General features: G+C 42.5%; 1 protein-coding gene across 1 annotated transcript in view; it reads left to right on the top strand.

Annotated features, from left to right (window-relative positions):
- The window catches only part of LOC109895272 (immunoglobulin superfamily DCC subclass member 3), a 114674-nt gene that overhangs the window by 45281 nt on the left and 42321 nt on the right, over positions 1-27072 (top strand). The window contains exons 3-5 of the mRNA XM_031830815.1: positions 18901-19045; positions 19457-19587; positions 22590-22727. Of these exons, the coding sequence (XP_031686675.1) occupies positions 18901-19045; positions 19457-19587; positions 22590-22727 (414 nt within the window). The remainder of the gene's footprint in view (positions 1-18900; positions 19046-19456; positions 19588-22589; positions 22728-27072) is intronic.

The following is a 27072-nucleotide window of genomic DNA, read 5'->3' as shown; positions in this document are numbered from 1 at the left end:
TCACTCAGGGGGGAAGCAGTGGACCTCCCCTCTCAGAGCCAAGAGCTTTAGATTCCTAATGGTACCATCCATCGTGTTTGTGCGCTAGCATGTAAGTGTGTGTGTGTGTGTGTGTGTGTGTGTGTGTGTGTGTGTGTGTGTGTGTGTGTGTGTGTGTGTGTGTGTGTGTGTGTGTGTGTGTGTGTGTGTGTGTGTGTGTGTGTGTGTGTGTGTGTGTCATGCTGGGCGTGCATGTGTGTTGGTGGGGGGCAGTGATTTACACCACCATGTTGGGGTCCCAAATATGCATGATCCTGTGAAGTGCAGTGGAGCGCGCTGGGGCCGTCCTGCCCAGGCCACGACTCCTTTCATAGGGGACGTGGGAGTGCCAGATGTGGGGCCATCCGTCACCTCCTGTTCACACTCCCTCCTCACACCGACCCACCGGCCCCAGGCCCACTGTCAAGTTCACTGCCACCACACTAACACTGCCACCACACTAACACTGGAACAAGCTCTATGACACCAACTCTCATACATACAGTAGGGTATCACACTCCTATTTTATAAAGGTCATTTTCCTCTGCCAATGTGTGAAAATAGACTAGTGTTTAGGCTGATCTGGTGACCATGAACATTGAGTGCAAGACAATCAGATATTTATCCCGTCTGTGGCCCTAAGAAAGAATGGGCCTCAACAGTTACTCTTTAATGAGGGGGAAGTAATGGCTGTTTGGCTGGGGAGGATTTTGATGCCAAATGTCCATCTACTTTGTTATTCAAAACTGGGCCTGTATAGCCAGCACCAAATGTATCTTTTTAATTTCTGGGGTGACAAAACGACAAGGAGAAGAAAATCCAAGGAAGGAACTAATGGCATTTCCATTTGAATATAAATGGTATTTCACCCCAGATGTCAGTAAGCATTTTCGATATTTCAAGCTTCACATGAAAGGAAACTAAGAAAGAAAACGGCACTTTAAGACGCAGGTTTTTCCTCATGGAAAAAAACTGAAAAGCGGTTGAATGAAATGACAGGAGGATGAGAGAGAGAGAGAGAGAGCGCATCTCATTTAATTCATAACAGCCAGTTGCATCAACTACTATTGGTGATATTGATTAGATATGTGGCCCTAGGCAACGGGAGAATGTCAGCGTGGATGTATAGCCTCTCTCCACCAACATCAGGTGCTGAAATTATTTTCTGTCCGTAAGACGAGATAGTGGAAATCTATTTTAAGGTACATTAGTTATGGCTCAGTATAGCCCCCCGTGAATGAATAGCTACCTGCCGTTCCAGAGGTAGATGATTGTAGTATGGACTACATGAGGGGAAATATAATAAGTGAAAATGGCTTTGACGGTTGAGTGAGATGGATGGCTTGTTGAGCCTATTGTTTTACGAGGGGGATGCGTGATTTAATTACTAAAACTGTGAAAAGGCCAACCTGAAGACATGGATGTGCATAATAGTGGCGTAATTAAATTGCCATTCAATGTAAAAATCTTTGTCTTTCATCATCCTACCTCATCCACTGTGTCCCCCTCTGTACATACATTCCCATGCCCTCTGCTTCCCTCGTTTGCCTTTCCTCTCTTGATGATCCCTCGCTCCATCCCTCCACCCCTTCCTGCTCCCTCTCTTTCCTCTCCACCTCGTTCACTCACTGCCCTCCTTCCCCCCCTCGTTCTCTCCCTCCTCCTCCCCCTTACTCTCCTCTTTTTTCTCCATCTCCCCCCCAACCCATTCCCCCTCCCTCCACCTCTCTGTGGTCTTCTCTCTCTCTCTCTCTCTCTCTCTCTCTCTCTCTCTCTCTCTCTCTCTCGGGACGCTGTAGTGTTTTAGCTCACTGTGCTCTTTGTCGCTCGGCCAGGGAGTATTTCTCTCTCTGCTGCTTTAATGATTCCTGGTGCCGTGAGCTCCAGCCTAGCCACACCTCGACGCGCTCCTGCCATATTCTTTCCCGGGACAACCCCATTAACACCAGAGTCCCTCTCTACAGCCCCAGTGTTGATGCTGAGAGGGAGAAGGTGGTTTGAAATGACAAGCCAGTGAGACTGTGGGCCGTCAAAGCCAGATCGGCATGCTGCATCCGAAGCCATCCCCAGTGCAAAGCCTTTAATGAGGGGGTCATTTGGCAGGGGGGCCACCCTGAGAGGGGACAGGTTAAGAGGAGATCAGGTTCTTTCAAGTGGAGAATTCCAGGCCCCAATAGAATGGGAGTAAACTAGTGTTGCCTGTGTGTCCCAGCTGAAAGCCCTCTTGGTTATTTTTGTTACATACAGGCCCAGGATAATAGGCTTTGAATGGGCCATGTTGTGTCCCAGTTTAGGCTACAGTCCGTGGAAAGAAACGTATGTGGTGAAGATACAGTGGAAGTAAAGTGTGTCATTGTCCCACACCACCTCAACAGGTGGCGGTGTTAACCCAACTGACAGAGGCGTTGTGACCACAAGCTGCCCTGTAAACGCTCCCAACAGAACTAGGAAGTTCCAAACGTTGTTGGAGGACTTGTATCTTTTTGAAAGATGCATCTCATCTCTGTCGCTGCACCGAGGCATCCACAGGGTAACCGGGTGATTTATTTAGTTACGAAGCCTGAATGTGAATATAAAACACGTCTCTCTGTTCTCCCCTGTGTTCCACAGTGGAATGACGAGGGCTCCTCTGAAGCCAGGGTGGGGAGGTGAGGCCTTGGTGTGATGCAAAGCTAATGAGATATGAAATGAGTGTCAGTGGCAGCGGCCTAGCTTTCTGAGAGCCGTTGAGCCTCTGGTCTGGTCTACTCTGTTGTATTCTGATGTGTTCTGTTGTGCCGTACTATTTTATGTTGTGGATGACAGGCAGGTTGAGGGGATTCAACCTGGGAAGACAGGGGCTCCTGTTGCCACACACACAAACATACACACACAGCGAGAGCTTGACCACGGTGAGGGATGCCTCAGCCTACTCTAAGCATGTTAGTCACTGCCACTCATATGGGCTCTGTGTGGTTATTAACGACAGTGTTTGAAGTGACTTAATGAGCATGCATATCTCTGGCTAGTCAATTATTAAAACAAACGGCCCTCTCTGGGTTTTTTTATTCTCGCACATCAAGGCTCGCCTTTGTTGCATTTTGCGCCAAAGTGCCCGTAAGCATCTACTAATGACGCTATTTTGTATGCACAAAATATGAACAATGACTGCATCAACAGTGGAAAAACGCTGCTAATTCATTTGTAATGGTATGCGACTTTGCTTGCGCCCGCCTTCTTTTTTTCTTCTTTTCTACCTCCCTCGCTTTTCTACCTCCCTCACTTTTCTACCCCCATCGCTTTTCTACCTCCCTCGCTTTTCTCCTCCCCTGTCTTTTCTGTCGTAGTCATTTAAATAATCTCTTAATTTTCACCATCTGTTGTGTTTTAATGGGCCCCACTTTAATTAGGCCTGCATGCTTATGTATGTTGAGAGGCTCTGTGTTAGGAGAGAGAGATAGAGAAAAAGAGGTAGGGAGAGAGAGACAGAGTGAGAGAGAGAGAGAGAGAGAGAGAGAGAAGGGCCTTCTCTTCTCTTAGGGTTGGGGCCAGGGCTGCTGTGGGGCCCAGAGTCGCACCACTCTTTGTCCCTGGGTGGAGAGGCCAGGAAGGGCTAGGGGGGCCAGCGCCCTCACTTCACTACAACAGGCAGATCACGTAATGAGCCATCTCTGTGGGGTGGTCAGAAAGTGTAAGTTTCTGGTTTTCAAGGATACAGTATTTTCAACCTAACTTCCATTTCCCCTGAAAAACAGATGTATTTTTACGTCTGCTACGTTAGGTTACATAATGAGTGACATGGCTTTCCCAGCAGCCTCTCTGGCTGGCTCCATTTCATCAGAACAAAGCCTTTATGGTTGTCTCCTAATGACCTCGTTATCTTCCTCTCTTCTCTTCCAGCTACTAATGTATAGCTCTGGATACTAGCACAGAGCGCTCTGAGGCCTCAGCCATAGTTGCTGTTTACAATATGAAAAAGGTCTTATCTTTATATGTCCTTTTCAAAGACATGTAGTCCCAATAATGCGCTAATTAGCTGCTCTGTGGCGGTGGCGTTTTTGTCCTTCAGTCACCACCATGCCTTTATGTTCACATGAAACTATGACACTAGAGATCCTTAACAAGAGATGAGCATCGCTGGCCTCTTCTTCTGTTCAACGGCGTCTACAGAAGGATGAAGACACACTAACCCTTCAAACACAAAGACTTTGGTGTGTATACCCACGGCCTTGCGACTGTGTGGCTGTTTGGGATGTCTTTTATGAAGAAGTCTAATCATCTCATAGTTGGTTGTGCTTAGGGAGAAATTAACAAGTTGAAACAGACTAGAAATAGACTCCTCAGTAGATATAGACTAGACTCTCTGTGTGTAGGCTAAGAGCTGGGCATCCCAGTCTCCAAGTTCCCTGCTCTATAATGAGGGTCTATGGGAGGAGATCTGGTGTGTTTTGGTGGCCCTGTCATAGATCAGTAGTGAGTCTATGGGAGGAGATCCAGTGTGTTTTGGTGGCCCTGTCATAGATCAGTAGTGAGTCTATGGGAAGACATCTGGTGTGTTTTGGTTGTCCTGTCATAGATCAGTAGTGAATCTATGGTAGGAGATCTGGTGTGTTTTGGTTGTCCTGTCATAGATCAGTAGTGAGTCTATGGGAGGAGATCTGGTGTGTTTTGGTGGTCCTGTCATAGATCAGTAGTGAATCTATGGTAGGAGATCTGGTGTGTTTTGGTCGCCCTGTCATAGATCAGTAGTGAGTCTATGGGAGGAGATCTGGTGTGTTTTGGTGGTCCTGTCATAGATCAGTAGTGAGTCTATGGGAGGAGATCTGGTGTGTTTTGGTGGTCCTGTCATAGATCAGTAGTGAGTCTATGGGAGGAGATCTGGTGTGTTTTGGTGGTCCTGTCATAGATCAGTAGTGAGTGTATCTGACGTTGCTGCTACCTGCGGCGTGTCCATGTATGACAGGTTTAATGACACCCATCCATCTAACTTTATTTAGCATAGTGTGCACTGCGCCCGCTCCCGCAAATCCATCAATATAACCGTATTTAGGACAGACAGCGCCTCTCAATAAGGTGCATCACTGTCAATCGGCTAGAGGAAGCACGGTTCAGACAAGCCACATACAGCAAGGAACCAAATCCAATTGTAAAACACATTACAGATGTTATAGGGAAATGGGTTTTACTTGAGGTGAAAAACTGGGTTGTACTTGATCTGAATGACAGAGAGGTGACAGTGACTCACATTGGCCCTGTACCGTAGACTGATAGGATGAGAAAAACACAGAGTCAATCTCCTTCTAGCCAGGAAGACAACAAACAAATTACCATGGTGACTATCAGTATTAGAGGGTCCAGTCTTTGATAAGTACTGCACCCTGGAATGAGTTGCAGACAGCACCTTTGGACTGAGATAGGTGTGTGTGTGTGTGTGTGTGTGTGTGTGTGTGTGTGTGTGTGTGTGTGTGTGCGTGCGTGCGTGTGTGTGTGTACACTACGCTGCGTGTCATTGGGTCTCCATCCTCAGCCTCTCATCTACTGCAAAGTGTGTGGGTAGGAGCCTGGCGGCCCCCAGCCCTGAGACAGTGAGGGTGAGTGATGCGTGTGCTTATGCAAAATCTGCCGTATCCCACTGTTTATGGGTTAATGTGTTAAAAGAAGAAAATGGTGAGATCGGTGAGATCAACACGCGCCACAGACCAGCAGAGTAATCACAGATCACAGGGGTGTGGCGGCCGGGGTGGAGGGTAGGAGGGTCTAGGGCCAATAAAACAGCACATCTGCATTAAAATGCTATCTTTAGGGTTCCTGTGCTGAAAATGCTATTTCAGGTTGCCTATTTAATGCATGTTGAAGCGGTGACTCTCCACGCTGGAATTGCATCATATACCATCTGCATGATTTATGGCCACCATTACCATTATACTGGTTTACTGGGAGGAGAGGAGCAAGAGGTTTTAGTGCTAGAACAACGTGTGCCCTCCCTGCCTGATGATCCCATGAGCCTGAGGGGGCCCAGAGGGTTTGAGGTGGTGGGGGTGGAATGGATGGGAGGTGGAGTGGAGGTGGGGGTGGTAGGTGGGGGAGTGTTGGGGGGGGCAATAACATTATAACATGGGAGTTCAATGGAGCCTCACAACTTGGAAGGCTGGAGGTTTGAGAGTGCTGGGGAGCGACGTGTGTCTCTCTTCTGGCACCGTTAACTCTGTTATAACAATGAATCAGGACGGCTCATCCCATCCAATCCAGGGGAAACACACAGTACCAGTTAAAAGTTTGGTTACAGTGAAGACATCAAAACTATGAAATAACACATATAGAATCATGTAGTAACCAAAAAAGTGTAAAACAAATCTAAATATATTTTATAAGTAGCCACATTTTTCCTTGATGACAGCTTTGCACACTCTTGGCATTATCTCAACCAGCTTCACCTGGAGTGCATTTCCAACAGTCTTGAAGGAGTTGTTGGTTGCTTTTCCTTCACTCTGCGGTCCAACTCATCCCAAACCATCTCAATTGGGTTGAGGTCGGGCGATTGTGGAGGCCAGGTCATCTGATGCAGCACTCCATCACTCTCCTTCTTGGTCAAATAGCCCTTACACAGCCTGGAGGTGTGTTGGGTCATTGTCCTGTTGAAAAACAAATGATAGTCCCGCTAAGCGCAAACCAGATGGGATGGTGTAGCGCTGCAGAATGCTGTGGTAGCCATGCTGGTTAAGTGTGCCTTGATTTATAAATAAATCCCTGACAGTGTCACCATTAATGCACACCCACACCATCACACCTCCTCCTCCTCCATGCTTCACGGTGGGAACCACACATGCAGAGATCATCCGTTCACCTACTCAGCATCTCACAAAGACACGGTGGTTGGAACCAAAAATCTCAAATTTGGACTCATCAGACCAAAGGACAGATTTCCACCTGTCTAATGTCAATTGCTTGTGTTTCTTGGCCCAAGCAAGTCTCTTCTTCTTATCGGTGTCCTTTAGTAGTGGTTTCTTTGCAGCAATTCGACCATGAATGCCTGATTCACGCAGTCTCCTCTAAACAGTTGATGTTGAGATGTTACTTGAACTCTATGAAGCAGTTATTTGGGCTGCAATTTCTGAGGCTGGTAACTCTAATGAACTGGTTACTCCTCTGCAGCAGAGGTAACTCTGTGTCATCCTTTCCTGTGGTTGTCCTCATGAGAGCCAGTTTCATCATAGAGCTTGATGGTTTTTGCGACTGCACTTGAAGAAACTTTAAATGTTCTTGAAATGTTCCGTATTGACTGACCTTCATGTCATAAAGTAATGATGGACTGTCTCTTTCTCTTTGCTTATTTGAGCTGCTTGCCATAACATGGACTTGATCTTTTACCACCCATACCTTGTTACAATACAACTGATTGGCTCAAACGCATGAAGAGGGAAAGACAGTTCACAAATATGCATTCCAATTAACGGGTTTAAGCTCGTTGAGAGAATGCCAAGAGTGTGCTACTTTAAAGAATCTTAAATATATATTATGTAAAATATATAACATATATTTTGATTCGTTTAGTACTTCTTTGGTTATTTCATAGTTTTGATGTCTTCACTATTATTCTACAATGTAGAAAATAGTAAAAATGAGTAGGTGTGTCCACACTTTTGACTGGTACTGCACTTCACAGGGACACTGTGTAACCCGTGAAGTGCTTTATCATATAGGTGGAATTTTATATTTTACTATCCATGTAGTTGTCACATGTATGTGTTTTGTCTGTTAAATCGAATCAAGCCCAAGAGCTCTCTCCATCTTGGCTTTTTCCATTATTGACTGTCTGTCTGTTCGTCTGTATCAGACTCTTGTGTCCATCAGTCTGTGTGAAATTGTTGGATCACATTTGACATTGAGCAGGTTTCGTGGTATTTTCGTGGAATGTCATAAAAATCCCTTTGGGCACTTCCAGGAATCTGAGGATCGAGGGGAGTCCCTGCCTGGCTGAGATTAAATGAGAGGTTTGACCCACTCTGCAACTGTGTTATATTACAGGGTCTGTGGGAGCTCGCTGATTTCCTATCCATGTCACTTTCTCAGTCCTCGCACTCCTGTGGTGATTGTCATTGTGAAACCAGCTGCATCCAAGCATCACGTTCCTCTCCCCCTGCACTCCTTAATGGATGGATCTCTGTCCTCTCTCAGCCTTCTATCCCTGTAATTAGATCTGCTTAATTTACACTGTGGCTCTGTGCTGGGAACGGACGATCTGTTATAATGTCTTAGGGTTTCTGAACACTTGCCAGAGTAACACTCTATGAACTTCCTAATAAGGGTTATAAAAACAAGTCTACTGCTGACTGGAGAGCCGCTACTGCCTGCCTTCTGCCTCGCTGACTTACCGCCGATCAACCTGTGTGTCTGTGTGTGTTTGTGTTTTATATAGCCAGGTTTATACTCAGCCTCCTAGCAGTGTTGTGCTGTTGTGTATAAATACTGTATGCTTCTCTCGTCTGTGTGTTTCTGTTGTGTATAAATACTGTGTGCTTCTCTCGTCTGTGTGTTTCTGTTGCGTATAAATACTGTATGCTTCTCTCGTCTGTGTGTTTCTGTGTGGCCGGGCTGTGTGTGTGTCAGTGTGGATTTGTAGCAGGCTGTGTTCCTGTGATGGCAGCGGGTGGTGCGGAGCAGAGTGGAGGTGTGGGCCTCTCTCTCTTTCTCTTTCTCTCTCTCTCTCTGTGCAGCCTCCCCATGTTTAATGCATGAGGGTTGAGGGCAGGGAGCCTCTGGGGGGGGGAGGGGGGGTGTCTGCGGGGACACACAACAGCCAGATCAGGAGACATGATGACTACTTGGCACAGATGCAACAGAAAGAAAGCTCTTTAATAAGGAGGTGATCGTCCCTCTTTTTTTCTCTCTTTGTTTTCTTATCCCACTCTCTTTTTGCCTCGGCGTCCTCTGTGTGCCTGTGACAGCGTTGGCCATGGGCTGCGCACAAACAGCAGCGTGTAATCGGTGTATGCGTGCGTACTTGCTTGTGTATACATGTGTGAAAACAAAGGGAGCTGCTTTAATCACATCAGTGATGTGCTCAGTCCTCTCTCTCTCTGTTTCTGTAGATGGTGTTCTGTTCACTAAGCTCCCTAGGCTGACTGTTCCAATACACCTACGTATATGTATCACCACCTCCACACTGCCTCCAGGCTCCCCTTAAATCAATGTTCCACACAGGAACCTCTGCTGACACTCGTACAGTCTGATAGTGCTCTAGATTACAGTGGCCACTGCTTATATTTATATAATAGCCAAGTTTTAATTGCCAAGTTATCGTTACTCATTGTGTATTTGCATAGTTATCGTTACTCATTGTGTATTTGCATAGTTATCGTTACTCATTGTGTATTTGCATAGTTATCGTTACTCATTGTGTATTTGCATAGTTATCGTTACTCATTGTGTATTTGCATAGTTATCGTTACTCATTGTGTATTTGCATAGTTATCGTTACTCATTGTGTATTTGTATAGTTATCGTTACTCATTGTGTATTTGTATAGTTATCGTTACTCATTGTGTATTTGTATAGTTATCGTTGCTCATTGTGTATTTGTATAGTTATCGTTACTCATTGTGTATTTGTATAGTTATCGTTACTCATTGTGTATTTGTATAGTTATCGTTACTCATTGTGTATTTGCATAGTTATTGTTACTCATTGTGTATTTGCATAGTTACCGTTACTCATTGTGTATTTGTATAGTTATCGTTACTCATTGTGCATTTGCATAGTTATCGTTACTCATTGTGTATTTGTATAGTTATCGTTACTCATTGTGTATTTGTATAGTTATCGTTACTCATTGTGTATTTGCATAGTTATCGTTACTCATTGTGTATTTGCATAGTTATCGTTACTCATTGTGTATTTGTATAGTTATCGTTACTCATTGTGTATTTGCATAGTTATCGTTACCCATTGTGTATTTGCATAGTTATCGTTACTCATAGTGTATTTGCATAGTTATCGTTACTCATTGTGTATTTGCATAGTTATCGTTACTCATTGTGTATTTGCATAGTTATCGTTACTCATTGTGTATTTGCATAGTTATCGTTACTCATTGTGTATTTGCGTAGTTATCGTTACTCATTGTGTATTTGCGTAGTTATCGTTACTCATTGTGTATTTGCGTAGTTATCGTTACTCATTGTGTATTTGCGTAGTTATCGTTACTCATTGTGTATTTGCGTAGCTATCGTTACTCATTGTGTATTTGCGTAGTTATCGTTACTCATTGTGTATTTGCATAGTTATCGTTACTCATTGTGTATTTGCATAGTTATCGTTACTCATTGTGTATTTGCATAGTTATCGTTACTCATTGTGTATTTGCATAGTTATCGTTACTCATTGTGTATTTGCATAGTTATCGTTACTCATTGTGTATTTGCATAGTTATCGTTACTCATTGTGTATTTGCATAGTTAGCGTTACTCATTGTGTATTTGCATAGTTATCGTTACTCATTGTGTATTTGTATAGTTATCGTTACTCATTGTGTATTTGTATAGTTATCGTTACTCATTGTGTATTTGCATAGTTATCGTTACTCATTGTGTATTTGCATAGTTATCGTTACTCATTGTGTATTTGTATAGTTATCGTTACTCATTGTGTATTTGCATAGTTATCGTTACTCATTGTGTATTTGCATAGTTATCGTTACTCATTGTGTATTTGTATAGTTATCGTTACTCATTGTGTATTTGTATAGTTATCGTTACTCATTGTGTATTTGCATAGTTATCGTTACTCATTGTGTATTTGCATAGTTATCGTTACTCATTGTGTATTTGTATAGTTATCGTTACTCATTGTGTATTTGCATAGTTATCGTTACTCATTGTGTATTTGTATAGTTATCGTTACTCATTGTGTATTTGCATAGTTATCGTTACTCATTGTGTATTTGTATAGTTATCGTTACTCATTGTGTATTTGTATAGTTATCGTTACTCATTGTGTATTTGCATAGTTATCGTTACTCATTGTGTATTTGTATAGTTATCGTTACTCATTGTGTATTTGCATAGTTATCGTTACTCATTGTGTATTTGTATAGTTATCGTTACTCATTGTGTATTTGCATAGTTATCGTTACTCATTGTGTATTTGTATAGTTATCGTTACTCATTGTGTATTTGCAGAGTTATCGTTACTCATTGTGTATTTGTATAGTTATCGTTCTTCATTGTGTATTTTTGTAGTTATCGTTACTCATTGTGTATTTGTATAGTTATCGTTACTCATTGTGTATTTGCATAGTTATCGTTACTCATTGTGTATTTGCATAGTTACCGTTACTCATTGTGTATTTGTATAGACATCGTTACTCATTGTGCATTTGCATAGTTATCGTTACTCATTGTGTATTTGTATAGTTATCGTTACTCATTGTGTATTTGTATAGTTATCGTTACTCATTGTGTATTTGCATAGTTATCGTTACTCATTGTGTATTTGCATAGTTATCGTTACTCATTGTGTATTTGTATAGTTATCGTTACTCATTGTGTATTTGCATAGTTATCGTTACTCATTGTGTATTTGCATAGTTATCGTTACTCATTGTGTATTTGTATAGTTATCGTTACTCATTGTGTATTTGTATAGTTATCGTTACTCATTGTGTATTTGCATAGTTATCGTTACTCATTGTGTATTTGCATAGTTATCGTTACTCATTGTGTATTTGTATAGTTATCGTTACTCATTGTGTATTTGCATAGTTATCGTTACTCATTGTGTATTTGTATAGTTATCGTTACTCATTGTGTATTTGCATAGTTATCGTTACTCATTGTGTATTTGTATAGTTATCGTTACTCATTGTGTATTTGTATAGTTATCGTTACTCATTGTGTATTTGCATAGTTATCGTTACTCATTGTGTATTTGTATAGTTATCGTTACTCATTGTGTATTTGCATAGTTATCGTTACTCATTGTGTATTTGTATAGTTATCGTTACTCATTGTGTATTTGCATAGTTATCGTTACTCATTGTGTATTTGTATAGTTATCGTTACTCATTGTGTATTTGCAGAGTTATCGTTACTCATTGTGTATTTGTATAGTTATCGTTCTTCATTGTGTATTTTTGTAGTTATCGTTACTCATTGTGTATTTGTATAGTTATCGTTACTCATTGTGTATTTGCATAGTTATCGTTACTCATTGTGTATTTGCATAGTTACCGTTACTCATTGTGTATTTGTATAGTTATCGTTACTCATTGTGCATTTGCATAGTTATCGTTACTCATTGTGTATTTGTATAGTTATCGTTACTCATTGTGTATTTGTATAGTTATCGTTACTCATTGTGTATTTGCATAGTTATCGTTACTCATTGTGTATTTGCATAGTTATCGTTACTCATTGTGTATTTGTATAGTTATCGTTACTCATTGTGTATTTGCATAGTTATCGTTACTCATTGTGTATTTGCATAGTTATCGTTACTCATTGTGTATTTGTATAGTTATCGTTACTCATTGTGTATTTGTATAGTTATCGTTACTCATTGTGTATTTGCATAGTTATCGTTACTCATTGTGTATTTGCATAGTTATCGTTACTCATTGTGTATTTGTATAGTTATCGTTACTCATTGTGTATTTGCATAGTTATCGTTACTCATTGTGTATTTGTATAGTTATCCTTACTCATTGTGTATTTGCATAGTTATCGTTACTCATTGTGTATTTGTATAGTTATCGTTACTCATTGTGTATTTGTATATTTATCGTTACTCATTGTGTATTTGCATAGTTATCGTTACTCATTGTGTATTTGTATAGTTATCGTTACTCATTGTGTATTTGCATAGTTATCGTTACTCATTGTGTATTTGTATAGTTATCGTTACTCATTGTGTATTTGCATAGTTATCGTTACTCATTGTGTATTTGTATAGTTATCGTTACTCATTGTGTATTTGCAGAGTTATCGTTACTCATTGTGTATTTGTATAGTTATCGTTACTCATTGTGTATTTGCATAGTTATCGTTACTCATTGTGTATTTGTATAGTTATCGTTACTCATTGTGTATTTGCATAGTTATCGTTACTCATTGTGTATTTGTATAGTTATCGTTACTCATTGTGTATTTGCATAGTTATCGTTACTCATTGTGTATATGTATAGTTATCGTTACTCATTGTGTATTTGCATAGTTATCGTTACTCATTGTGTATTTGTATAGTTATCGTTACTCATTGTGTATTTGCATAGTTATCGTTACTCATTGTGTATTTGTATAGTTATCGTTACTCATTGTGTATTTGCATAGTTATCGTTACTCATTGTGTATTTGCATAGTTATCGTTACTCATTGTGTATTTGCATAGTTATCGTTACTCATTGTGTATTTGCATAGTTATCGTTACTCATTGTGTATTTGTATAGTTATCGTTACTCATTGTGTATTTGCATAGTTATCGTTACTCATTGTGTATTTGCATAGTTATCGTTACTCATTGTGTATTTGCATAGTTATCGTTACTCATTGTGTATTTGTATAGTTATAGTTACTCATTGTGTATTTGCATAGGGCTCGTAGGTACGCATTTCAATGTTAGTCTACACCTGTTGTTTATGAAGCATGTGACAAATAACATTTGATTTGATGATTATGATATAGGGTACAACTAGTTACAGTAAATGAAGGGCTCTGCTCAGACCTGTGCTGCTGGATATGCTAATTTTAAGGTAAAGGCACAGGGGCTTGACAGTGTTTTAATCCAAGAGCCTGTCACTGGGCTGTGATTCTCAAATATGGAGGAAGCCATCGATGACGTCACCCCATTGTTTCCTATGAGAATGCTCAGTGGCGCATTTCTTTATTTTATTTCCTTATTATTTTTTATTAACAACAAATCAATACATGAAGCATATGAGGGAACACAAACATACATAGATTACAAACAATGGACAATCGAGCTGGGGGCGGGGCTAGGGGCGGGGCTAGGGGGTACAATATCACATTACAATTACACCTTAAGGGACATGCATATACTTACAATTCTAACAGCTTTTTTGTTAGTAGAGCATTTAACCGTCTCAAAATACATTTATTTTTGTAGTGTACGAAAATGTGGTTTTCTGTTTGTAAATTTACATTTGTGTATATGAAATTTGGCCAAAAGAATAATGAAATGAATTACATAAAAATGTTTCAGCTTATTTCTATTGTATGTAAAGTATCCAAACAGTATATCTCTCCACAATAGTGTAAAATCTTCATAAATGTGTTCAATTATAAACCTGCTGATGTCTTGCCACAGTTTTCTTACATGCATACAATGCCAAAAAAGATGCAACACTGTTTCTGGGTGGTCATTACAAAAGGAGCAATTTGAGTTGATGTTTTCCTTAAACTTCTTCATATAGTGGTTGGCAGGATAATATTTATAAATAATTTTAAAGGAAACTTCCTTAATTTTGTTAACAAGTAGGTATGTGTGTGGCAACATCCAAACTTTTTTCCAACAGATATTATCAATAAATCCATTCCAATAAGGCATGACATAAGGTATAGATACAACATCCTGCTGAAACAAGGTTCGTATCGCTCTGTTGTTGAATGGACCAAAAGATAAACAAATCTTTCCTACTGATGAGTCAACAGGGTCAATAGAAGGTAGGCTCTGAGGGTCAGGTCTTGACACGTTCCTGAATAACATAGCAACACCTGAGGGCTCAGTGGCGCATTTAAAGATCAGGAAGTGTCATTTCAGCGTGTCACCATCTTGCTACATGAGGGAGTTTTTGGAAACATTGCATACGCAGTTTGAGCTACTCTAGCAGGCTAGCTCAGTGCTGCCCCCTCTCATGGAGTAGCTTAAATTGAAGGGTGACCGAGGTACTGCAGACTGCCATTAGCAACTAAATTATCAGTTTATCTTCGGCTGTGTGTGGTTTTAAAGTAATTGGTTCAAGGACAAACATCTGATGAAATCAAAGCCATGATTGTGTTCAATGTTTTTTTATATACCCACGAATATTGACCACGAAGATTGCCATTTGGAGTAGGTTAGGCTAATTTCATTGTGGCCACACAAGGTTGCTAGTCTCAGATAGGGATATTATAGTTGGGTCCTTGAGAGAGGCAATAATCCTAAAAATGCCTTTGTTAAAAATGAACTGTTTAAATGTATAGTGTGTCTGGGAAAACAAAACAGATGTTGGCCGCCTGTACAGTACATTTGTCAGGCTGGGTAAGAGTGTCAGAGGCAAAGGAATCATAGCATTCTAGTACTGGTAGTAATGAAGAAATATTAGGCTACTGAAAGTATGTGTAGGGCTTTACAGAAGCCTTATTTCTCCCTGTCCTTTATTGTATGTAACCTCTGAAGAGCAAGCAGTCAGGGTTGGAGGAATTCTAAATGAGCTTGGTAAAATTTTAATCAGAACGGTGGTCTCTATGCATCCATTTGGAGACTTTAGGGTCAAGTCTTGACAGGGAATGCAGCATTTCTCATTAGAGCTTAGACTGAAACGCAACTTATTAAATGTTAATTGACGACACAGTGCTGCACGGGCTTACAGTGCTCCAGCAACATTTCAGCACATCTTTGTCATCTTCTTCCTCAGTCCTACACGTTTCCAGAAGGCCATCAATGTTTTTCCCTCTCTAGGCCTCATTTCAGTTCGGACGTTTTTCTCTTTTTACTAACTCTCTCCCTTCGCCTTTGTTTTTCGGGGAATTGGGGCTAACAAAAAAAACATGCTACAAAAACGACTGTGTGAATGCGGATCCGCTCCGGACGTAGCGAGCTTTCTGTGGGATCCGTAGAGCCGCGCTGGGTTCTAGCTTAGCTTAAATACATTTACCAGTTGAAAAAGAACAGAGGAACAGGGCAAGGAGTGGGTCTAGGCCTCTTGTCATGCTAAGAGTGTTCAGATAAGTCCTGCTTGGTCCAAGTTAATTACAGTTGACATTTAAATAAGTGCACTTGTCTTGAAGATGGTGGAAGAGCTGAGAAAAAGACAGGCTTCTCTCTAATTGAGTTTGTGTTGCGTGCCCCACCCCCACATCACAGCACCGAGCCCACATCACTGCTTTGTTCCACAGGGAGCTGATATGTGAAATGCAGCTGCCGAAAGTGGAAAAACACATTATGGATGTAACTGCGCAAGTGTTTTTGTGGATTCTGCCATGTTCTCTTCCAGAGATGATGTTGTTTGAAGCATAAACCTGCAGTATGTTCTATTATTTTACATGTATGAAGTGAGATCTCCCCAAATGTCAATTTACACCTATGGAGATCAACAAATTCACTGTGGCTATGTGTGTGTTATGTGTTAACAATTGTAGTGAGCCAGACTGGACTGTCAGTTCCATGAAGCAAGGTTGTATTGTGGTTTTTGAAGTGCGTGAAGACACAGGAGACCTTCAAAGGTTTTGATGTTGAATCTCACACTGTAATATCTTTCAAAGCACTTTACGGTAGGCTACATTATATGAAATGGTATGGCATCACTGTATAATCATCCAATCAGATGGAATTGGAATGGATCCTATATGATGCAATCTAGGCTATACATTATATGCGTCACTTCCCATACTATTCTCCTATATCCATGTAACGGAATGCTATTTTCCCCCATTCAAATAGCGATTAACCTACAGGCGGTCCACAACACTGACACAGATCAATGCAAAGCACTCATCAGAAAACTTTTTTGTTAACATACTTCTCTTTCACTGCTGCTGTTAGCCTAGGCTGCTGTTATTCTAGTCTGCTGTTAGCCTAGGCTGCTGTTATTCTAGTCTGCTGTTAGCCTAGGCTGCTGGTATTCTAGTCTGCTGTTAGCCTAGGCTGCTGTTATTCTAGTCTGCTGTTAGCCTAGGCTACTGGTATTCTAGTCTGCTGTTAGCCTAGGCTGCTGTTATTCTAGTCTGCTGTTAGCCTAGGCTGCTGTTATTCTAGTCTGCTGTTAGCCTAGGCTACTGGTATTCTAGTCTGCTGTTAGCCTAGGCTACTGTTAGCTTAGGCTGCTGTTAGGCTACATTTTGTGAAATTATATAATTATTTCAAATGCCCCTTCCTTCCCTACATCACTGTCCTCTCCCACCTGCCCCCTTTCCTTCCCTAAATCTCTGTCCTCTCCCACCTGCCCCCTTCCTTCCCTACATCCCTGTCCTCTCCCACCTGGCCCCTTCCTTCCCTACATCCCTGTCCTCTCCCACCTGGCCCCTTCCTTCCCTACATCCCTGTCCTCTCCCACCTGGCCCCTTCCTTCCCTACATCCCTGTCCTCTCCCACCTGCCCCCTTCCTTCCCTACATCCCTGTCCTCTCCCACCTGCCCCCTTCCTTCCCTACATCCCTGTCCTCTCCCACCTGCCCCCTTCCTTCCCTACATCACTGTCCTCTCCCACCTGCCCCCTTCCTTCCCTACATCCCTGTCCTCTCCCACCTGGCCCCTTCCTTCCCTACGTCACTGTCCTCTCCCACCTGCCCCCTTCCTTCCCTACATCCCTGTCCTCTCCCACCTGGCCCCTTCCTTCCCTACATCACTGTCCTCTCCCACCTGGCCCCTTCCTTCCCTACATCACTGTCCTCTCCCACCCGCCCCCTTCCTTCCCTACATCCCTGTCCTCTCCCACCTGCCCCCTTCCTTCCCTACATCCCTGTCCTCTCCCACCTGCCCCCTTCCTTCCCTACATCATTGTCCTCTCCAACCAGCCCCCTTCCTTCCCTACATCACTGTCCTCTCCCACCTGGCCCCTTCCTTCCCTACATCACTGTCCTCTCCCACCTGGCCCCTTCCTTCCCTACATCACTGTCCTCTCCCACCTGGCCCCTTCCTTCCCTACATCACTGTCCTCTCCCACCTGGCCCCTTCCTTCCCTACATCACTGTCCTCTCCAACCTGCCCCCTTCCTTCCCTACATCACTGTCCTCTCCCACCTGGCCCCTTCCTTCCCTACATCACTGTCCTCTCCCACCTGGCCCCTTCCTTCCCTACATCACTGTCCTCTCCCACCTGGCCCCTTCCTTCCCTACATCACTGTCCTCTCCCACCTGGCCCCTTCCTTCCCTATATCACTGTCCTCTCCAACCTGCCCCCTTCCTTCCCTACATCACTGTCCTCTCCCACCTGGCCCCTTCCTTCCCTACATCCCTGTCCTCTCCCACCTGGCCCCTTCCTTCCCTACATCACTGTCCTCTCCCACCTGCCCCCTTCCTCTATTTGACCATACTGTTTAATCACTGGGCACAGTAAAAAGGTGCTAATTGGACTTAATTTATCTAGTTTAGGAAGTGACCTGGCTGACTGTCCGTTGTTTGGCCACAGCACTACAGTACATTTACTCATTGTCACTGATGGGTGCCAGATTATCCAAGCACAGGCTTTCCCCCTAGAACTAGAGGTAATGATCACTAGGGTTCCCTGCACAGTGGTTGCTGACAGCAGAACACAGGTAATTACCTAACCACATGGCAGCTCCCTGCCCTGGTCAGACTGCAGTCTCGGCTGCTCATTTGGTTCATATTATTGCAATGTGTCTGCTCAAGGATAAGAGCCGCCCAGTGTTGCTTTAGATAAAGCCAATGGATTATGGCTCATTCCACTGAAAGGTGGAGACATTATTTACTTTTCTGAATCTTTTTTTTTTGCCAACAAGTTAATTGCCTTCGAGTGCGGGAAAGGGTATAAAAAGAAGTGTAGGTAATACCTCCCTGGTAATTGGTTGATTAACTGGGCTGGTATGCCACTGAGTTTAGGACATTAGTACGCTGGTACTGTACATGGCAGTAGTATTTACTGTAGGCCTATACGAAAGACTCTCTGAAAAAAAAAAACATTGTGTAGGTTTTCAAACATTGAATTGACCGCTGCATCTCCCCTTTCTCCCCAGCGATGACGGAGTTCCATGTCCAGCCGCGGTCAGTGCGTGCGGAGGAGGCGGGCATGGGGCGGTTCCAGTGCCAGATTCATGGCCTGCCTGAGCCTGCCATCAGCTGGGAGAAAGATGGCCGCTCCGTGGACACTAAGGATGAGAGGTACAGTAAAGTAGGGTTCCTCTGTGTTAATCACCTCGGCTGTGCCTACCAACTACTGTAGGTCTACTGTACCTGCACACAGAACTCTGGCTGTTAACACATTCACTGTAGCAGCTTCACAACCTTCACTTACCTGTTACCCAGCCAAACCTCACTCAGCTCAGCTCAGATCAACACCATCTGGAATCCAGTGTCCCTTGTGTCTGTCTAGCTGTTTGAAATTGAGTTTACGTTGCATGTGTAAACACACTTAATCAAGCAAACAATGATCTACTCCCTTGATTCTCTTTCTTTTTCTCTCCCTCTGTCTCTCTTCTCCCCCCTCCCTCTCTCTCTTTCACTTTCTCCCTCTGCCCTCCCTTCCCCACCCTCTCTCTCTCCCACCCTCCTCCCATTCCTTCTCTCTGGCAGGTATACCCTGCTCCCCACTGGTGTTCTGCAGATCACAGGTCTGCGTCAGGAGGATAGTGGTGTGTTCTGTTGTGTGGCCCACAACAGTGCAGGAGTAAAGCACAGTGCCGGGGCTCGCCTCACCGTCTCAGGTCTCAATACTCATACATACATACATACATACATACTAGAGGTCGACCAATTATGATTTTTCAATGCCGATACCGATACCGATTAATAATTTTAATTTTTTTGTTTGTTTTTGTAATAATGACAATTACAACAATACTGAATTAACACTTATTTTAACTTAATATAATACATAAATACAATCAAATTTAGCCTCAAGTAGATAATGAAACATGTTCAATTTGGTTTAAATAATGCAAAAACAAAGTGTTGGAGAAGAACGTAAAAGTGCAATATGTGCTATGTAAGAAAGCTAACGTTTCAGTTCCTTGCTCAGAACATGAGAACATATGAAAGCTGGTGGTTCCTTTTAACATGAGTCTTCAATATCCCCAGGTAAGAAGTTTTAGGTTGTAGTTATTATAGGACTATTTCCCTCTATACCATTTGTATTTCATTAACCTTTGACTATTGGATGTTCTTAAAGGCACTTTAGTATTGCCAGTGTAACAGCATAGCCTCCGTCCCTCTCCTCGCTCCTCCCTGGGCTCGAACCAGCAACACAAAGACAACAGCCACCACATCGAAGCAGCATTACCCATGCAGGGCAAGGGAAACAACCACCCCAAGGCTCAGAGCGAGTGAAGTTTGAAACGCTATTAGCACGCGCTAACTGGCCAGCAATTTCACTTCGGTCACACCAGCCTCATCTCGGGAGTTGATAGGTTTAAAGTCATAAACAGCGCAATGCTTGACACACAACGAAGAGCTGCTGGCAAAACGCACGAAAGTGCTGTTTGAATGAATGTTTACCCGCCTGCTTCTGCCTACCACCGCTCAGTCAGATACTTAGATACTTGTATGCTTGTATGCTCAGTCAGATTATATGCAACACAGGACACGCTAGATAATATCTAGTAATATCATCAACCATGTGTAGTTAACTAGTGATTATGATTGATTGTTTTTTATAAGATAAGTTTAATGCTAGCTAGCAACTTACCTTGGCTTACTGCATTTGCCTAACAGTCTCCTTGTGGAGTGCAACGAGAGAGAGGCAGGTCGTTATTGCGTTGGACTAGTTAACTGTAAGGTTGCAAGATTGGAACCCCCGAGCTGACAAGGTGAAAATCTGTCTTTCTGCCTCTGAACGAGGCAGTTAACCCACCGTTCCTAGGCCGTCATTGAAAATAAGAATGTGTTCTTAACTGACTTGCCTAGTTAAATAAAGATTAAATAAAGGTGTAAAAAAAATCTGCATATCAGCGCCCAAAAATACAGATTTCCATTGTTATGAAAACGACCCTAATTAATCGGCCATTCCGATTAATCGGTCGACCTCTAATACATACATACATACATACATACATACATACATACATACATACATACATACATACATACATACATACATACATACATACATACATACATACATACATACATATACATACATACATACAGTGGGGCAAAAAAGTATTTAGTCAGCCACCAATTGTGCAAGTCCTCCCACTTAAAAAAGATCATAGAGGCCTGTAATTTTCATCATAGGTACACTTCAACTATGACAGACAAAATGAGAAAAAGAATTCCAGAAAATCACATTGTAGGATTTTAAATGAATTTATTAGAAAATTATGGTTGAAAATAAGTATTTGGTCACCTACAAACAAGCAAGATTTCTGGTTCTCACAGACCTGTAACTTCTTCTTTAAGAGGCTCCTCTGTCCTCCACTTGTTACCTGTATTAATGGCACCTGTTTGAACTTGTTATCAGTATAAAAGACACCTGTCCACAACCTCAAACAGTAACACTCCAAACTCCACTATGGCCAAGACCAAAGAGCTGTCAAAGGACACCAGAAACAAAATTGTAGACCTGCACCAGGCTAGGAAGACTGAATCTGCAATAGGTAAGCAGCTTGGTTTGAAGAAATCAACTGTGGGAGCAATTATTAGGAAATGGAAGACATACAAGACCACTGATAATCTCCCTCGATCTGGGGCTCCACGTAAGATCTCACCCCGTGGGATCAAAATGATCACAAGAACGGTGAGCAAAAATCCCAGAACCACATGGGGGGAATCCTGCAGTGCCAGACGTGTCCCCCTGCTTAAGCCAGTACATGTCCAGGCCCATCTGAAGTTTGCTAGAGAGCATTTGGATGATCCAGAAAAAGATTGGGAGAATGTCATATGGTCAGATGAAACCAAAATATAACTTTTTGGTAAAAACTCAACTCGTCGTGTTTGGAGGACAAAGAATGCTGAGTTGCATCCAACGAACACCCATACCTACTGTGAAGCATGGGGGTGGAAACATCATGCTTTGGGGCTGTTTTTCTGCAAAGGGACCAGGACGACTGATCCGTGTAAAGGAAAGAATGAATGGGGCCATGTATCTTGAGATTTTGAGTGAAAACCTCCTTCCATCAGCAAGGGCATTGAAGATGAAACGTGGCTGGGTCTTTCAGTATGACAATGATCCCAAACACACCGCCCGGGCAACGAAGGAGTGGCTTCGTAAGAAGCATTTCAAGGTCATGGAGTGGCCTAGCCAGTCTCCAAATCTCAACCTCATAGAAAATCTTTGGAGGGAGTTGAAAGTCCGTGTTGCCCAGCAACAGCCCCAAAACATCACTGCTCTAGAGGAGATCTGCATGGAGGAATGGGCCAAAATACCAGCAACAGTGTGTGAAAACCTTGTGAAGAATTACAGAAAACGTTTGACCTCTGTCATTGCCAACAAAGGGTATATAACAAAGTATTGAGATAAACTTTTGTTATTGACCAAATACTTATTTTCCACCATAATTTGCTAATAAATTCATTATTAGCACTGTACATACATACACACACACATACACACCTTCCCTGGATACCCACCCAACACACAAATATGTGGCTATGCATCATCTCACACAGCGTCATCGCCAAGATGATGCAGAACAGTGAAATCCAATTAAATGTTGCAATCCATAAAGCTCTTGTATGCTCAGGCTTGCGTCACTCTCTTCTCCCCCAGTATCCCAGTCTTCTGTTTACAAAGAGCCCATGATCCTCGTGGGTCCTGAAAACCTCACTCTCACCGTTCACCAGACGGCCATCTTGGAATGTGTTGCCACAGGATATCCCCGCCCCATCGTGTCATGGAGCAGGCTTGGTAAGACCAAAACCCCGCTGTCTCTTTTACATCAAATCAAAGCTGCAGCCTTCAGGGTGCTGAACAGGGGTTAAACCCCTCTGCCTCTCAGGCCTTAAGGGCTATAGAACCCTTCTATCTTCCACAAGGTTCCATGCTAGATTGCTTGTCTAGTTTGCAATCATCCGAAACCTGACTTACATCACTACTGCAGCTGACATAAAAACATGTCACCATAGTAGTATAGCTGAATTATATAAACATTTATATAAAGCACACAGGCAAAATACAGAGATTGAAGAGGACATTCTGTTAAACGGGATATTTTGATACATTAAGATACAGCGGCTTTGTGTGTGAAATTGGTCATGGTATGCTGCCTTCACTGCATACACGGAGCCCATTGTTTCCCAGATGGATCCAAATTATTTGGAATGTTGAAAGCCTATTTACCAGACATTATCTTGCTGACCTTGATATAAATGAATGGAGAAAAAAAGCTGTGTTCAGTGACTGCTTCTAATGTGGTACAGCACAGTGATTAAGTAGGCTACTGCTGTCCAGTGTGTATTTGTGTGTGTGTTTTTGTACGCACGTACAGTTGTGTGGATGTGTGTGTGCATGTATGTATGTGTGTCTGGGTTAGCTCATCTCTGAATTGTGTACATACGTGTAGTATGTTCCTTTATGTCATGTCTAATAGAACATTCATCTTCTGTACACATGAAGCAGGGGATTGCAGCCTATATGAGTCTTTGCGGGGCTAAACACAATCTTATTTTTTGATGAATGTATTCTTTACTCTCCTGGTCGAGATGAACCTCTAAAGTGAGTAAGTGACACGGTGGGAGATCCACCATAATTGCTTAGAGGTGTTGAGCCCAGGCAGGATTCAGCCCCCCACACTTTAAACGTTCCTCTTAGCTATCACTCAAACTCTGCCGCTACCAATTTTGCAATCTGATATTTGTTTTTCAAAGCTATTATCCAATCTGATTTGCTGTTCAAAATGTAAATTGCAGCCCCTCCCCAACCAGAGAGGAGCCATAATCAGATTGTGGATATTGCCTTGCACGATTTTGCTGTAATTAAATGCTGACAGGATGGGATTTCAACAGGGGCGTCATGCAGCCATTATTTTAGGGGGGCACAAAGTATGTAAAGATGGAGGGGGTGGTATAGTTTGAGAATTTTGCATTTTTCAAACACATGAAAAACAGTTTTTTCCTGCAATCTAGACCCATAATAATTCTTGCCTAATTTTATGTAAAAAAAAATATATCAAATCAAATTGTATTGGTCAAATACACATATTTAGTAGATGTTATTGTGGGTGTAGCGAAATGCTTGTGTTCCTAGCTCCAACTGGGCAGTAATATCTAGCAATTCACAATAATACACACAAATCAAAAATTTATGAATTTATAAATATTAGGACGAGCAATGTCCGAGTGGCATTGATTAAAATGCAGTAGAATCCAGTATATACATATGAAATGAGTAAAGCTGTATGTAAACATTATTAAAATGACTAGTGTTCCATTATTAAAGTGACCAGTGATTCCATGTCTATGTACATAGGGTAGCAGCCTCTAAATTGTGGGGTTGAGTAACCGAGTGGTGGCCGGCTAGTGATGGCTATTTAACAGTCTGATGGCCTTGAGATAGAAGCTGTTTTTCAGTCTCTCGGTCCCAGCTTTGATGCACCTGCACCTTAATGGTATTTTTGGCCTTCCTGTGACATCGGGTGCTGTATGTGTTCTGAAAGGCAGGCAGTGTACCCCCGGTGATGCGTTGGGCAGACCGCACCACCCTCTGGAGAGGCCTGCGGTTGCTGGCGGTGCAGTTACCGTACCAGGCAGTGATACAGTCCAACAGGATGCTCTCAATTGAACATCTATAAAAGTTTGTGAGGGTCTTAGGGGCCAAGCCAAATTTCTTCAGCCTTCTTCACCACAATGTCTGTGAGGGTGGACCATTTCAGATTGTCAGTGATGTGTATGCCGACTAACTTAAAGCTTTTTACCTTCTCTACTGTTGATGTGGATAGGGGTGTGCTCCCTCTGCTGTTTCCTGATGTCCATGATCAGCTCCTTAATTTTGTTGACATTGAGGGAGAGGTTATTTTCCTGGCACCACTCCCCCAGGGCCCTCACCTCCTCCCTGTAGGCTGTCTTGTCATTGTTGGTAGTCAGGCTTACTACTGTTGTGACGTCTGCAAACATGATGATTGAGTTGGAGGCGTGCGTGGCCACGCAGTCATAGGTGAACAAGGAGTACAGGAGGGGGCTGAGCATGCGCCCTTGTGGGGCCCCTGTGTTGAGGATCAGCAAAGTGGTGTTGTATCTTACCTTCACCATCTGGGGTCGGCCCGTCAGGAAGTCAGGAAGCCATGATTCCGTGAAACAGAGTATGTTACTGTCCCTGATGTCTAGCTGGAAGGAGATCCTCGCCCTGAGCTCGACTACTTTATAGTCCAGAGACTGAACATTAGCGAGTAATATATTCAGAAGCGGTGGATGGCGTGCACGCCTCGTGAGTCAGACTAGAAGTCCACTCTGAATATCTCTCTCCACCGGCGGCGTATTGGAGCAGCCTCTGGGATAAGTTCAATTCACCTGGGAGGTGAGAATGAAGGGTCCAGTTCGGGAAAGTCGTATTCCTGGTCGTAATGCTGGTGAGTTACCGCCGCTCTGATATCCCAAAGTTATTTCCGGCTGTATGCAATAACACAAAAAATATTCTGGTCTAATAATGTAAGAAATTACACACAAACAAATCTAAATACTGCAACGTTGCTTAGGAGCTAGAAGCAGAGCTGTCGTGTCTGTTGGCGCCATCTCTATATATGATTTTCTGCATAGGTTATCTAAGCATACCTCTTTAGCTTTTCAATTGTAATTTTAATTAATGATGGTCATTGATTCTTTAAAGGTGCAATATGCAGAAATTGCTCTGCCATTTCCTGGTTGCTAAAATTCAAATAAGGGCCTCCCGGGTGGAGCAGTGGTCTAAGGCTAGCTGTGCCACCAGAGATTCTGGGTTCGAGTCCAGGCTCTGTCGCAGCCGGCCGCGACCGGGAGGCCCATGGGGCGGTGCACAATTGGCCCAGAGTCGTCCGGGTTAGGGAGGGTTTCGCCCAATTTTTCAGTTTTTGATTTGTTAAAAAAGTTTGAAATATCCAATAAATGTCGTTCCACTTCATGATTGTGTACCACTTGTTGTTGATTCTTCACAAAAAAATACAGTTTTATATCTTTATGTTTGAAGCCTGAAATGTGGCAAAAGGTCGTAAAGTTCAAGGGGGCCGAATACTTTCGCAAGGCACTGTTTGTTCGTGAATGTTGAATATTGATATTCCTGTAGTTTGAATTTGGCGCGTTGCCTTTTCACTGGATGTTGTCAAATCGATCCCGCTAAAGGGATTGGCACGTGAAGGGATCCATAAGAGGTTAAGAACGGGAAGCATAGAAATAGCACACATAGAACAGATCAACTGCTTCTTAGACTTGCTTTCGATGAAAATCACAGATCTATTACTCACATTTCTATATAAATTTGGTCAGGTTGCCCTAAAAGTTACATATTGCAGCTTTAAGAACTTTTATGCCTTAGATGTTTACTAGAACTGCCACACCGGTATATAGTACAATAACCCAATATTTAAAGCTATTTTAGTATTTTCTAAAGCCAGCAGAGATAGTTATACAAGCTACTCTATCTTGAGTTATAGCCTGAAATGGCTGGGTAGCTAATTATGAGGTTGGGAGATTGGGAACCTATCTGGGCTAGCTAAAGCCAACTTGATAAAATTGCTAGGTGACTAGTAATTACAGAGAAACAATAACATTTTTTGTTTTATTTATTCATCAAAAAGGAATCAATAGGCCACATAGCTTGATCAAATTCATTTACAAACATTCCTCCTGCGAGTACTGCCCATCACCGGCAGTTAAAATCAAATCATACACTGTACGTGTCACTCGACACTCTCTCTCCTCCGCTGACGTAGCATATATTTGCTCTGTGGTGCATCTGGGAAGAATGGGGGGTGATAGTCAGTATGTCCCCTCTGCAAAATACTGCTGACAGATCTTTTTTTATAAATAATGATGATGAAGCGGGGGCTTCAAAAAAAAAGTTATTAATTTAACATCTGAAAAATGTAAAAACAGGACAAATCTGAGGGGGAACGTCTCCTTGTGGGCATGACGCCTCTGGATTTTAGTGTATTAGATTACAGGGAGTGACGGCCTGGGGATAAGCTGGATAATGAATTTAATAGATTCACATCAGTCATTCCTTAATGCCAGAGTTTGTTTGGAGCTTTTCATTCATCAGCACTGGTGCTCTCTGGGCTACTTTT

The sequence above is a fragment of the Oncorhynchus kisutch genome, linkage group LG8, assembly GCF_002021735.2.
Source record: "Oncorhynchus kisutch isolate 150728-3 linkage group LG8, Okis_V2, whole genome shotgun sequence".
NCBI lineage: Eukaryota > Metazoa > Chordata > Actinopteri > Salmoniformes > Salmonidae > Oncorhynchus > Oncorhynchus kisutch.
The sequence above is the reverse complement of the archived record's forward strand: the minus strand, read 5'-3'. Positions and strand labels throughout refer to the sequence as shown.